General features: G+C 38.1%; 1 protein-coding gene across 6 annotated transcripts in view; it reads left to right on the top strand.

Moving 5' to 3' along the window:
• The window catches only part of OPTN (optineurin), a 42,345-nt gene that overhangs the window by 26,444 nt on the left and 1,976 nt on the right, over positions 1-13,925 (top strand). For 5 of the 6 annotated variants that reach the window (XM_029238053.1, XM_029238055.1, XM_029238056.1 and 2 more), the window contains 6 exons: positions 872-987; positions 2,353-2,502; positions 2,878-2,971; positions 4,323-4,481; positions 9,278-9,408; positions 10,904-10,986. In XM_029238053.1, the coding sequence (XP_029093886.1) occupies positions 872-987; positions 2,353-2,502; positions 2,878-2,971; positions 4,323-4,481; positions 9,278-9,408; positions 10,904-10,986 (733 nt within the window). The remainder of the gene's footprint in view (positions 1-871; positions 988-2,352; positions 2,503-2,877; positions 2,972-4,322; positions 4,482-9,277; positions 9,409-10,903; positions 10,987-13,925) is intronic. The other variant, XM_029238052.1, reaches the window with a different exon arrangement.

The following is a 13,925-nucleotide window of genomic DNA, read 5'->3' as shown; positions in this document are numbered from 1 at the left end:
TCTCCTACTTTCAAGAGAATGGAGAATATTTTAAAGACTGAGATGAAGAGAACACCTGTGAGTAGTAGTACCCTGTTGACTACAACTAATCGATAACTAATAATAGAGAAGTACTGAGACTTCCATGGCACCATAAAACTCACTGACAAAAATTCTAGAGCTGCCAGGGAAAATAGTTGAGTAAACTAGAAAAATAAATCAGCCAGGGAATATGGGCATGAGTTGCTAGCTGGATAAATTAGATTGTGCTTTGACATCACTGTGATCTATAATCCCTTGAACTATGATCAGGATTCTTTTTTTTTTTTTTAATTTATTTATTTTTGGCTGCTTTGGGTCTTTGTTACTGCGTGCGGGCTTTCTCCAGTTGCGTCGAGCAGGGGCTACTCTTCATTGCAGTGCACAGGCTTCTCATTGTGGTGGCTTCTCTTTGTTGTGGAACATGGGTTCTAGGCATGTGGGCTTCAGTAGTTGTGGCTCACGGCTCTAGAACACAGGCTCAGTAGTTGTGGTGCACGGGCTTAGTTGCTCCATGGCATGTGGGATCTTCCTGGACCAGGGCTCTAACCTGTGTCCCCTGCGTTGGCAGGCAGATTCTTAACCACTGCACCACCAGGGAAGTCCAGGAATCATTTTAATTAAGATAAAGACATTATCACAAGTGCATCCAAACTGATCAGTTAATGATCTATAATGAAACAGAGTTGTACCCACATCTTTTTTTTTCCATGCAAGATATTTGGGGCGTTAATTGCCAAAAGTTTAATCAATTCAACAGTCTTATTTAGACACCAGTGGTTCACACTGTTTTCTCACAAAGAGGTTCATTTAGCCTCTGATAAATGCGTGTTTGTGATTGCCTGGATGACAGGTTGGAAGTGAAGTGGAAACGTTGAACCTTCAGGTGACAACCCTGTTTAAGGAGCTTCAGGAGGCTCACACAAAACTCAGTGAGGCTGACCTAATGAAGAAGAGACTTCAGGAAAAGTAAGAATGAGAGATGAATTTTATCCTCCTTCGAAAAGTGTACAGTTTTACAAAATATGTTAATATACAAAAATATAGTTTTATTACTGTTTTACTGAGTAAAAGAAAAAGAGACCTAATTAAAATATGAATTCAGAAAACACTAATGTTCAGGTTAATATAGAAACATATCAAGAAGTCCTTGTAGTAATATGGGGGAATGGGCCCAAGGGACTCTGATTCTGCTGTTTGGGGACATTTGTTAAGCGTATATGAAGACCTGGAAAAAGCAGTGAGCCAGACTTCCTGTGACTTACGTGAGCTGACACCATTGATGTGAACCAACATAAAAGCTACAAAGGGCAAGAAGAACTTGAGTGAGATTTACTTAGGAAAAAAAAATTGATTTTCAATCAGTTATGAAGTCTAATTTATAAACTAGGAGAATTTTGCATTTGCTTGTTTCTCTTGATGTAAGAAGTTATCCCAAATTTAGGAAAGCTAAGTTGGTGTTGTTCTTTTGGATTAGTTAGCAAACATATTTCCAGCCCCATATACAAGTGGATGTTTCCATGGAGTTACACTGACCAAGGCTGTACAGTATTAATGGTTATCTAGTGCATCATAGCAGCTGATACTAAGGACTTTGGATAAACAGACCTAAGGTTGAAATATGGATCTACCCCTTATTTGTGGTATTACCCTGGACAAGTTATTTATTTAACCTCTCTGAGTCTCAGTTTTATCATTTGTAAACTGTGTGTCATAATTCTGACTTTGTATTAAGTAAGCTAATGTTTAACATGCTTTGCGTTAATGCCTTGCACATAGCTATCAATGGTTTGTATTTGCTGTTATATTGAAATTTTCTCTCTGATCTTTAAGAGGACTGAAAGCATTTCCTTCTCCCCTATTGAATCTTTGTCAGAAGTCATATTTTTTATGCTTAACAGAGCCCATAGTTTTAAAAATACTAAAGATATCCATGGATCACTATATGAGAAGCACCTCTAGCCAATTACTAGTTTGGTCTGTATCTAAACCACAGAAATATATTTGCATGACTAGTTGAAACAATTACTCCAGGTAGACAGTAGCTTGTGTGATCTTAGATCTGTACTTGTTTATGCTAGGCATAAGGGTTCAGAAATATGTAAATTTCTTTTACAAAAATCTGTATTTTTTTATATTCAGGCGTAACGGTTCAGAAATATTACTTCTAGTAAAGAAGCAGGGAGGATAAAATATTTAATTTTGTACTGTTAAATTTTTGAAAAATGTAATCCTAAAATTCTTTGCATTTTGCTACATAATCTGGGGATTCGTTTAAAAGCCACTGAGAAATGAAGTATTGTTTTGTCCTCATGAAATTTTGCTCTTTCTTAGATGTCAGGCCCTTGAAAGGAAAAATTCTCCAACCCCATCAGAGCTGAATGAAAAGCAAGAGCTTGTTTACAATAACAGAAAGTTAGAGCTCCAAGTAGAAAGCATGCGATCAGAAATCAAAATGGAGCAAGCAAAAACAGAAGATGAAAAGTGAGTATGCTGTGACTGAATGGCTACTTGCTAAAAGAAGATAGAATAGCTCTTTTATGCAGATTGGAATCAGGATTTAGGAATAAATTTAAAATTTTTTCTCTTTTATTTATTTGAAGGCGTACTAGTAGACTTTTCTGAGGAGATAAATGTTAAGTTTTACAATAACAATTATGAAAATTATTTGTAATCTATCTTGATTGGGGAGGGGGGAATTGTTTTCTCTGCAAGTAAGAACATGCTAGTAGGTGGTGGGATGATAAGGGTGGGAGGGAAGATTTTGTCACCTGAGTGTTCAGAAGAGGGTTGGGAGGTAAGACTAAGCTTCTATGATATTTTTCCCAAGATTCCATTTTAAAATTTCTTTCTAAATAGGTCCAAATTAGCCACTCTACAGTTGACACACAACAGGCTTCTTCAAGAATACAATAATGCACTGAAAACAACCGAGGAACTAAAAAGAAGAGAGGTACTCATAGAAAAAAAATTACTTTCATAGCCATTTAACATTTTATGTAAATATCTAAAGTAGTTGTGTTAATCCTTAACTAGGTCTGGTTTCAAGGGTTGTTTTTCCATTTATAATTGATTTCTTGTGTCTAAGTGTTTATAACATTTTATAACTCCTGATATTCCACACATGTATAATGTGCCTTGTGTACAGAGGTGATGTGCATGTCCTACGGTCGGAGTACAGTTTTAGCATTTTTTTAAATAAATTTATTTACTTATTTATTATTTATTTTTGGCTGCATTGGGTCTTCGTTGCTGTGCGCGGGCTTTCTCTAGTTGCAGTGAGTGGGGGCTACTCTTCGTTGCTGTGCGTTAGCTTCTCATTGCGGTAGCTTCTCTTGTTGCAGAGCGCGGGCTCTAAGCACGCAAGCTTCAGTAATTGTGGCACACAGGCTCAGTAGTTGTGGCTCGCGGGCTCTAGAGCACGAGCTCTAGAGTACAGGCTCAGTAGTTGTGGCGCATGGGCTTAGTTGCTCCGTGGCTAAGCTTTTAGCATTTCTAACAGTGGATGGGTTTGTAGGAGAGCTGAGCCTGGGCTCCTACATGAGTGATGACTGTATAGTGAGACTGCTGCCTGGAGCTATCACAGGGCTAGCTTGCCTGCTGTCAGTGAACTTGAGGCCCTGGACTTATCCGGCTGCATCTTAAATTATTGTAATAGTAATAGTAATAATGCCCCCAGAATGGTGTGATAATTTAAACACCATGGATAGAGATGTCAGGTGATAGATGTATTATTAACCCGATGGTGGGAATCCTTTCACGATGTATATGTATATCAAATCATCACGTTGTACACTTTAAATATTTTACAATTTTATTTGGCAGTTTTACCTCAATAAAGCTGGAATAAATAAAGACCATGGGAGTTTTGAATTAGAAGGGGTCTTTGAGTTTATATTCTTAGAAATATATTTTCTGTTTTTCATTTACTTTTACTAGAATATTGTTCCTCTCTAGGACCTAGTAAATTTTTAATTCAAACATTCCACTGACTTCATAAAGTTAAGAGTAATGTGAGTGAAAGAATAGGAGTATCAGCAACTTACACCCGCCCGGAGATAGGGTTTGCTATTATCTCCCTTATTTTAGTGTTTTCTTTTTATAAATCATTATTTTAAATTAGGAAATTATTATCTTCAAGCTGTAAATTAAGTGCATGAAAGTTGTTGAATAAGTTATCACTGCTGATTACCAGAATAGTTTAGAGCCAGTCATTTTTTAAAAAATAAACCTTCATCTAATATTTTACTAAAATAGGTTGAATTATTTCAAAACCATGTCTAGAATAAGTTTGTCTTTTTCAGTCGGAAAAAGTGGATAAGGTGGTGCTGCAGGAACTGAGTGGAAAGCTGGAACTGGCAGAGAAAGCCCTGGCTTCCAAGCAGCTCCAAATGGATGAGATGAAGCAGACCATCGCCAAGCAGGAGAAGGACCTGGAAACCATGGCTGTTCTCAGGGCTCAGGTAGGCTTCGTTCCCAAATGTGAGCCGAGGCAGGCCAACCCCGATTATATTCTCTAACAGGGAGGTGATAGTGCTTAAAATATCTTTTGATTTTATACTATTTCCACCAGTATATTTTTAAAAACCGTTTTACCGAAGTATATCACAGGTGGAAAGTGCACCACACTTTTAAGTGTATTACTCACTGAATTTATCCATTCTACAGTTTATAGACAGCTGGATTATTTCCAGCTTGGGGCTTTGTGTTTAATGTTGCTCTGTCATTCTTACGCGTGTCTCTTTGTTCACCTGTGCATTCATTTCTGTTGGGTACACACCTAGGAGTGGAATTGCTTGTTCATAGAGTATGCATGTTACCCAGCTTTAATAGATAATGCCAAAGAGGTTTCCAAAGTGGACCGGTTTTCACTCCCACCAACAGAGAGTTCCTATTGCTCTATATCCTTACCCATACTTGTATTGTCAGAATTTTTAACCATTCTAGTGGGTTTATGATGGTGTCTCATTAAATCTGCATTTCCCTGATGGTATGAGAGTGAGTACTTTTTCAGATGTTTACGGCCTTCTAAGCATCCCCTTTTGTGAAGAGCCTGATCAGGTCTTTGCCCAGTTTTCTTCTGGTTTTCTGGCTTTTTCTTCAATTTATAGGAGTTCTTTATATATTCCACATACAAGCCCTTGCCAGTTATACTTTTTGCAGATTTCTTCACTCTATGATTTGCCTTTCCACTCTCATGAAGGTGTCTGTTGAATGAAAATTCTTAATTTTAATGCAGTCCAGTTTATGAGTCTTTTTATTTATGATTATAGTACTTTTTGTGTCCTGTTTTAAAAACTTTCACTATCTCAGGGCCATGAACATATTCTCCTATGTTGTCTTCTAAAAGTTTTATGGTTTTGCCTTTTACATTAAGATCTAAAAACCATCTGGAATTAGCTTTTCTATATGGAGTGAGGTAAGGGTAAAGATTCATATTTTCTTCTGCATGAATATCCTGTTCATTTGGCACCATTTATTTAAAAGGTCATCTTAAGGACTCTGCTGCCCTCTTTGTCACATATTGTGTCCAGGTACCCACGGGTCTATTTCTGGATTCTATACTGTTCCATTGGGCTATTTGTACATCCTTGCTCTGGTACCATACTTTCTTATTATAAAGAATCAAATGCTTTGATATCTGGTAGAAAGTCTTCCTACCTCATTGAGATTCTTCAAGAGGACCTTAGGTTTTCCTTTTCTTATAAATTTCAGAATTCGCTTGATATTTTCTACACAGAAAAAAAACCCTGGGATTTTGATTAGAATTTTATTAAATATATAAAAATCAATTTGGAGATGATTGGCAACTTTACATCATTGACTCTTCCAGTCCACAAACATGACATATCTTCTTTAATTATTTTCAGTCATATTTTTAATCTTCTTAGTAAAGATTTTGCTCATCTTTTATTAGATTATTCCTAGATATTTTCTACTTTTTTGATATTTTCTATTTTTATGATAGTTTTATAAATAGCATTTTTTAAAACTTCATTTTCTAATGGTTGCTGCTATATAGAAATACAATTGATTCCTAATATTGACTTTCCATGCAGTAAACTTACTCAACTCACATTTTAATTCTAATAATATTTCTAAATATTCCTTTGGACTTGGTACACTAAGATCAGTTAAATAATGACAGTTTTTTTTTTTTTCCTTTCCAGTTCATTATATTTTTTTTCTTTCTTTTTCTTGCCTTATTGCACTGGCTGGGACCCCAGTGCAATGCTATGTAACAGTGGAGAGAGCAGGCAGCCTTACCTTGCTCTCAGTCTCAGTGGCAGTGTTTCCAACATTTCACTGTTGAATGTGTGGTGTTTGGTATAGGCTTTTCATGGGTATCACTTACTAGATTAAGAAAATTCCCTTCTCTTCCTTGTTTGCCAAAAATGTTTATTTTGAGTGGATGTTGAATTTTATTTAGGAAATGTTTTTCTTCATATAATGATATAATTAGATAATTATATGCCTTTTTCCTTTAATTTGTTAATGTGGTAAATCACACTGATTTTTAAAATATTAAACTTTGCCTTTCTTGAATTATCCTCTGTATATATTGTTGGATTTGGTTTGCTTATATTTTGCTTAGGATTTTTGTTTCTATATTCTTGAGTAAGATTGGCCTAGAATTTTCTTTCTGCTCATGTCCTTGTTGGGTTTGGATTTCAGGGTTTTACTGGCCTCATAAAAACAAGTTGGGGCACATTTCTTCTTTCACTGTTCTCTGGAAGAATTTGTGTACAATTGGCTGGTTGTGACTGTTTTGGCCCACTTTTCATACTGGTGGGTGGAGTCCTTAGAGAAGAGTTTTATTAGTGAACATACATCCTGCCTGAGATGTAAAATCACCAAAAAAGTGGGGGGAAACCTTTTTTTGTTTGTTTCTATTTTGTTTGCTTAATTAAAAGTGGGATCATGCCATACATTTTGCACTACTTTTTCATTCATGATATATCTTGGATATCTCTCCATGTTATTACTCACAGCCATATGTAGTTTTTTTTAACAGTTGTATGGTGTCCAAAGTGTACATTGCCATGACAGGTTTAACCAGTCCTCTATTAATGGACCTGTAGGTTGTACCAATATTTTTGCTATTATCAACAATGCTGAACTGAACATTCTTGTATCTGTGTCTTTGTGCACTTGTGGAATCTCTAGTAAGATACAGAAATGGAATGGTTGGGTCATTGGATATGCCTGTTTTTAAGTTAAATAAGTATTACCAAGTTGTCTTCCAAAAATGCATAATGAAAATTATTCTCTTACCAGAAGTAGATGAGAGCTCCTATTTCCCCACATCCTTGCATCACTCTTTTAAATGTTTGCCAATCTGAAGAAGATAAACAGATTATTTGTAGTGTAACAATGCCAGAAGTTTATTATTCCCTATATACATACTCAGTACCAGCTGCCCAGAGTGGCTGGCCCAGTGAAATATGGAAGTGGTTGACTGAACTTATGGTTTTAGTTTTATTTCGACAGGAATAGAATTTCAACCTGAGCTCTTTAAGGCATTTCCTTTGTTTGTGCATGATACTGTAGTCATGTACTTTTGCCATGTTCTGTACAGAGACATTTGTTTTGATGGATACTCTTGTTCATTCATTCAACAACTCTTTTTTGAGCACTTTATGTCAGACACTGTTCTCACTGCCGGGGATATAGGAATGGACAAAACAAAGGCCCAGTTCTTACTGGCTCAAAGCTCATAACTGATGGAGGTGAGACTCTAACTCAGATTTAGGTCTGACTCAAAAAAAAGCCCATAATCTATCAATGATAACCATAAAATGTTGGATTACTCACAAATGGCAGAAGTCCCTTAAAATGATCTATTTCATACTTTTTTGGTAACTACAGTGTGATTAGAATATTTAAATTTTTATTAATTTTACTTTTTAAAGTAATGGATAAAAATTTGTATCCAAGAAAATAAATAAATAAATAAATTTGTATCCGAGAACCACTAAATTTGAAATGAAAAACCCAATTTTAAATATAGGAAGTTAAAAACTGGTATTGAAATAATGCTCAATTCACTATTAAGGCATTCATTTTCACTTTATAATTTTTGTAACAGTGAAGAAATTACATATTATGGCATATTTACTTTTTTATAGGTAACAAATTATTCTCCAAACGTAGCAGCTAAAACAACAAGCATTTGTTATCTCACACAGTTGCTATGGATCAGGAATCCAAGAGCAGCTTAGCAGGGTGATTCTGACTCAGGGTCTCTCATGAGGCTGCACTCAGGATGGACTGAAAGATCTGTTTCCAAGATGGCTCATTCTCATGGCTATGGGCGGGAGGCCTCAGTTCCTGACCGTGTGTGCCTCTCCATAGGGCTGCTTGAATACCCTCATGACATGGCAACTAGCTTCCCCCAGAGCAAGTGATCCATGAGAGAACAAGGCAGAAGCCATTGGTGTCCTTTATGACCTAGTTTCAGAAGCCACACACCATTACTTCTGTAATATCCTAGTGGTTACACAGGTTGGCCCATTCATTGTGGGAGGGGACCACATGAGGGTATGATTACCAAGAGGTAAGGATCACTGGCGCCATCTTGGAGGCTGGCTACCACTGTGGAAAGCAGTATGGTAAATGGAAGCGTCCATGGTACATGGGCTTCAGTCTGGGTTCAAATGCTGGTTTGAGCACTTAACTAATTTCCCCAAGATTAAGAGCTATTAAATTTATAAATGTAAGATGAGCATAGCAATTCTGCCTTCCCAGGATTTTGGATAAGGAGGAAATAAAATGGTCAATACGGGCACCAAACACAGGGCCCTGCAGATGTTTGGAATTCAATACATAGCATCTATTTATTGTTGTTATTTTAAATTTAGCTTAAGGCCAGCCTTCATAAATATACCTGACAGGGTAAATAAACCACTTACCATATTAAGCTAGTGCTGAATATTATTTTTAAAAAAGAGACCAGAGAATTTTACTGAACTAATGGTACACACAGTATTTAAACTACCTATATCTAGGTAATTGCTGGGCTCTGATAGTTTAAAGCACACACACACACACACACACACACACACAACTTGTGTCTTCTATTTGAAGGTAGCTGGAAAGTCATGGTGATTACACTGGTTTCTAGCAGGGACAAGTACCTGTTATTTGCAAGACAATGTCACAGGATGCAGCACTACCTCTTCACCTTATCAGCAGGTGAGCTGTAGAGAATCCACATTTGTCTAGGTGGTAACTTCTGTCTCTTTTTTTCCTCTAACAGATGGAGGTTTATTGTTCTGACTTTCATGCAGAAAGAGCAGCAAGAGAGAAGATTCATGAAGAGAAGGAGCAAATGGCATTGCAGCTGGCAATTCTGCTGAAAGAGAATAATGCTTTTGAAGATGAAGGCAGGTGAATGAGGGGAAGACTTAGAGCACATATCACCCCGTCTGTGGGAGAGGTGACCCACAGTGTTTCCTAATTTGAGCTATAAGAATCGCTCTGGGGCTTCCCTGGTGGCGCAGTGGTTGAGAGTCCGCCTGCCGATGCAGGGGACACGCGTTCGTGCCCCGGTCTGGGAAGATCCCACATGCCGCGGCGCGGCTGGCCCCGTGAGCCATGGCCGCGGAGCGGCTGGGCCTGCGCGTCAGGAGCCTGTGCTCCACAATGGGAGATGCCACAACAGTGAAAGGCCCGCGTACCGCAAAAAAAAAAAAAAAAAAAAAGAATCGCTCTGAGCACACTTTGCCTGACGGTGTCCCTAACACTTAGTTTGCTCTGCAAGGCCTGGCAGCACCTTGTGGGAACCTGATCGAGTTCTTTTAGATAAATTGTAAAAACGTGACATTATGTGTTCTGGAGTCATATCCTGCCATTGTCATGGATGAAATATTCCTAACACTTTAAATAATTCTGTAATGTTTTCAAAGAAAATACTGCTAAAATTACTTCTATCTTTAAAATTCTCATTTTGATAAAAAACTGAAATATTAAGGAATAGAAAATAGAAAACTACAGAGAATAAAATAATACACACCAATATGTATCCATCCAGAATCGACAGTTACTAATATTTGTTTTATTTTCTTCAAGTATATATATATATATTTTTTTTTTTTCCCCTTTGCCGTACGCGGGCCTCTCACTGCCGTGGCCTCTCCTGTTGCGGAGCACAGGCTCCGGACACACAGGCTCAGTGGCCATGGCTCACGGGCCCAGCCGCTCCGCGGCATGTGGGATCTTCCCGGACCGGGGCACGAACCCGCGTCCCCTGCATCGGCAGGCGGACTCTCAACCACTGTGCCACCAGGGAAGCCCCAAGTATATTTTTATTAAAAGAAAAAGGAGTTGTAGATGAAGTTGCAGTCTTCTCCCCACACCCCCTGCCATTATAGTCCTCTCTCCCTTCCCCACACTGCCTGCAACAGCATCCCCAGCTGTTTTGTACTTTTGCATATATACACATCTATATAATATCTTAAAACAAGGTAATATTAATTTCTTAAAACAAGGTGCCTAGGTTTTAAAATGGTCACTATAGGTATTATTCTGCAACTTGCTTTACATAACTAATTTTGAACTCTGTGTGTGTATATATATATGTAGATTTACTTCACTCTGTTTAATTGCTCTGTTGTGTCTTGTTTTAGAAATATGCCACTTTTTTCTAATCTTTTCCCCTGTCAATTGACATTTTGTTTGTTTCCTGATTTTTAAAAATCTTATTTACTTTTACTACATTGTGTCCTAGTGCCAGTAATATTTAAAGCTCAAATTACTCTTAAGTTCTGGTTTCTATGAACCTTGGCTTTGTAGTTTAGGTCTTTTTTTCTCGTACTTCTGTTGAATGCCTGCTCAACGTTGTCGTATTTCAGGGTTTCACATATAGTGCTGCTTTTCATCCCAGCAGGCAGTCCCTGATGGAAATGCAGAGCCGTCATGGGGCGAGAGCAAGTGACGCTGACCAGCAGGCTTATCTCGTTCAAAGAGGTGAGTCACGTGTGATTCTAGGTTGTCAGGGCTCCTGGGGTTAGCTATCCTATGAAGAAGATGCTTGAAGAAAAATTCCACTATACATCTATACAATGGATTCCAAATCAAGCTACCAAAAATATAGCACCTATCAGTCTTATTTCCACTACCTCAAACTCCATCTACTCTCTACTGAATCCAGACCAGACTCTTCACACTAGCAGTTAAGGCCTGGCATAGCCAAACTTTTGAGCCTTCTCTCACTCTGTTCCCCTATAGATATTAGCCAATGGAATCACTTCCTGTTCCTTGAACTTATCCTAAGCTTATATAGCTACATATACTTGCTTATGCGGTATCCTTCACGTAGATGCCCTTCCCTCATTCATATCTCTCTTCCTACAGTCTCTTTCCAGTGAACTCTTACCCCATTATTTATGTGTTCTAAATATGCATTTAAGTACTCTAATAAATAAGCTCCCTTGGAGCTTATATGCTCACCTGCTTCCTGTTCTGCACATAGTAATGTTACCATTTATTGAGAGTTTACTATGCATGGATGCTGTGCTGATCCCTTCATACATATTATTTCATGTGATCCTCAAAAATTCCACGAGGTATATAGTATCACCATCTTCCAGAAGACAAGGTTAAATAACCCAGGATCATGAGGATTTTTAGGGACAGAACTGGACATGGGACCCAAGGTTATCTGACTGTTCACCACTACATGGTACTGCATGTAATAGACTGGCACTAGATTTTAATTCCCTGAGTGAAATTGATCATGACACTTATTCAAAGTATGGTGCTTTGTTTATTACGTGGTTTTAATACTCTAGTAATAATGTTCCGTCATTTACAGTAAATTACATCACTGAAAGGGAAGTATTTTCCTTGAGTCTAGATATGAAAAAACATAAAATTCACAGGAACAAAGACTGACATAGCTAGATGAAAAGTTAATAGCAATGCCACTAAGAAGAATCAGGGTGTTAGATGTTATCCAAAAAAAAAAAAGAGAGCGAGAGAGAGATGTTATCGACATTTCACATAACTGGTTCTTTAACTTTTTTTAAATGCTGGCTGAGTCTAAGTCCCTTCCACATACCAACAGACTATTGAAATGGAACTATCACAGTGTTATCAACAGCAAGGAAGCAATATTAGTATGTATAGTTAACTATTAAATCCTAGGGAAATTTCTGAGTATCCCTTTTACGTCCTAACTCCACCGATGCCCCTGCCAGAGTTCTTTTACAGGAAAAATTAGGTTAAAGTAAATATTAGAGGTAGTAATTCAGGTTAAAAATACACATAGAAAAAAAATTCCAAAAAAAATAATACACATGGTATTCATGGGGCATATGCAGAAGCAGCACAGGGACTGACATAAATATTAGCCTCAGGCATTTTTTAGCATCAGCAGGTAAAGCTGTGTACTCTGAAGGCTGCATCTACCCACGTGAGCACCACCAGGCCTTTTCTCTAACGTGAATTTAAATATCCTAGCAACATCCATATACCCCATACCTAGAAGTGCCTCCAGGATTGTTTTGGTACAAAAAAAGGACAATCTCTTGTACCTGGATTTCTTAGGGGAAGATTTTCCTTCCTCATAGCTATATAAGGCAAATATCTATTTACACTTAAAAAAAAAAAAAAAAACTGGTCAAACACTCTTTGACTTATAATCTAAAAATTGCCACAGAGGGGCTTCCCTGGTGGCGCAGTGGTTGAGAGTCCGCCTGCTGATGCAGGGGACACGGGTTCGTGCCCCAGTCCGGGAAGATCCCACATGCCGTGGAGTGGCTAGGCCTGTGAGCCATGGCTGCTGAGCCTGCACGTCCGGAGCCTGTGCTCCACAACGGGAGAGACCAAAAAAGTGAGGGGCCCCCAAACCAAAAAAAAAAAAAAAAAAAAAAAAAAATTGCCACAGAGTGCAAATGTATTCATAATTATCCTAATAAGCTTTTTTGTCTTATAAAAAACAATATTCCAAACAGATTGTCTTAAGATTTTTTTGTTTGTTTCCTAACAAAGCTGCCTTAAACAATAGCTCCCCTCAGTATATTTCATCATGGTTGTCCTCTGCTGTCTGCAGCCGTCTAAGTGTCTACTCTGGTCTGGGCGCTTGACTGAACACGAGGGGACAAACGGGCATAAGGCATGGTCAGATCTGTGAAGGCCTATGGTTTAGTTGGAGAGACAGGATGTGCACATAAAAAGATGAATTCATAATACAAGATAACAAGTAAGGAATAGAAATAACAGTGCTGGAGATAAGAGGAAAGGATAACCCCTAAGGGCCAGGGGGGTTGAGAAAGGCCTTGGAAAGATGTGACTTTAAGCTTGACCTGGAAGCCAGGATTTAGATAACTTCTGTATGAGAATAAAAGGGCAAAGGCAGAAATGAGTGTGATGTGTTAATAATGAAAACTGACTAAGCTTATTTTATAGTGAAGAGCCAGGAGGCAGAGGGAACCCATTAGTTGACTGATAAAACAGCCCCAGTCTGCATCTTGAAACCTAGACCAGGACAAAAATAAAGGCACAGACAGATGCAATAAAGTTTAAAGGGACGAATTAACAGTCCCTGATAAGTGGCAGATTGTCATCCAGAGCAGGGGTTGGTAAACTGCAGCCCACAGGCCAAATCTGGCCTGCCACATGTTTGCATAAGTAAAGTTTTATTGCAGCATAGTCATGCCCTCTTATTGACATATTGTCTGGCTACTTTCATGCTACAGTGGCAGACTTGAGTAGTTATGACTGAAATTTATGACCTGTAAAGCCTAAAATATTTACTGTCTGGCCCTTTACAGAAAGTTACTGACCCCTGATCTAAAACAATGAGACTGTTAGAAAGCTCCCTGCTTCAGAAATCATGCTTTGTGATCAGTATTTCTATTCAAGGGTGCTTCTAAAGTTTGCTTAACACAAACTGTCCGTAACAG

This window comes from Monodon monoceros, unplaced genomic scaffold (genome assembly GCF_005190385.1).
Source record: "Monodon monoceros isolate NGI ecotype Baffin Bay Population unplaced genomic scaffold, NGI_Narwhal_1 Super_Scaffold_21, whole genome shotgun sequence".
NCBI lineage: Eukaryota > Metazoa > Chordata > Mammalia > Artiodactyla > Monodontidae > Monodon > Monodon monoceros.
Note: the sequence above shows the minus strand (reverse complement) of the source record. Positions and strands in the feature narration are given on the sequence as shown.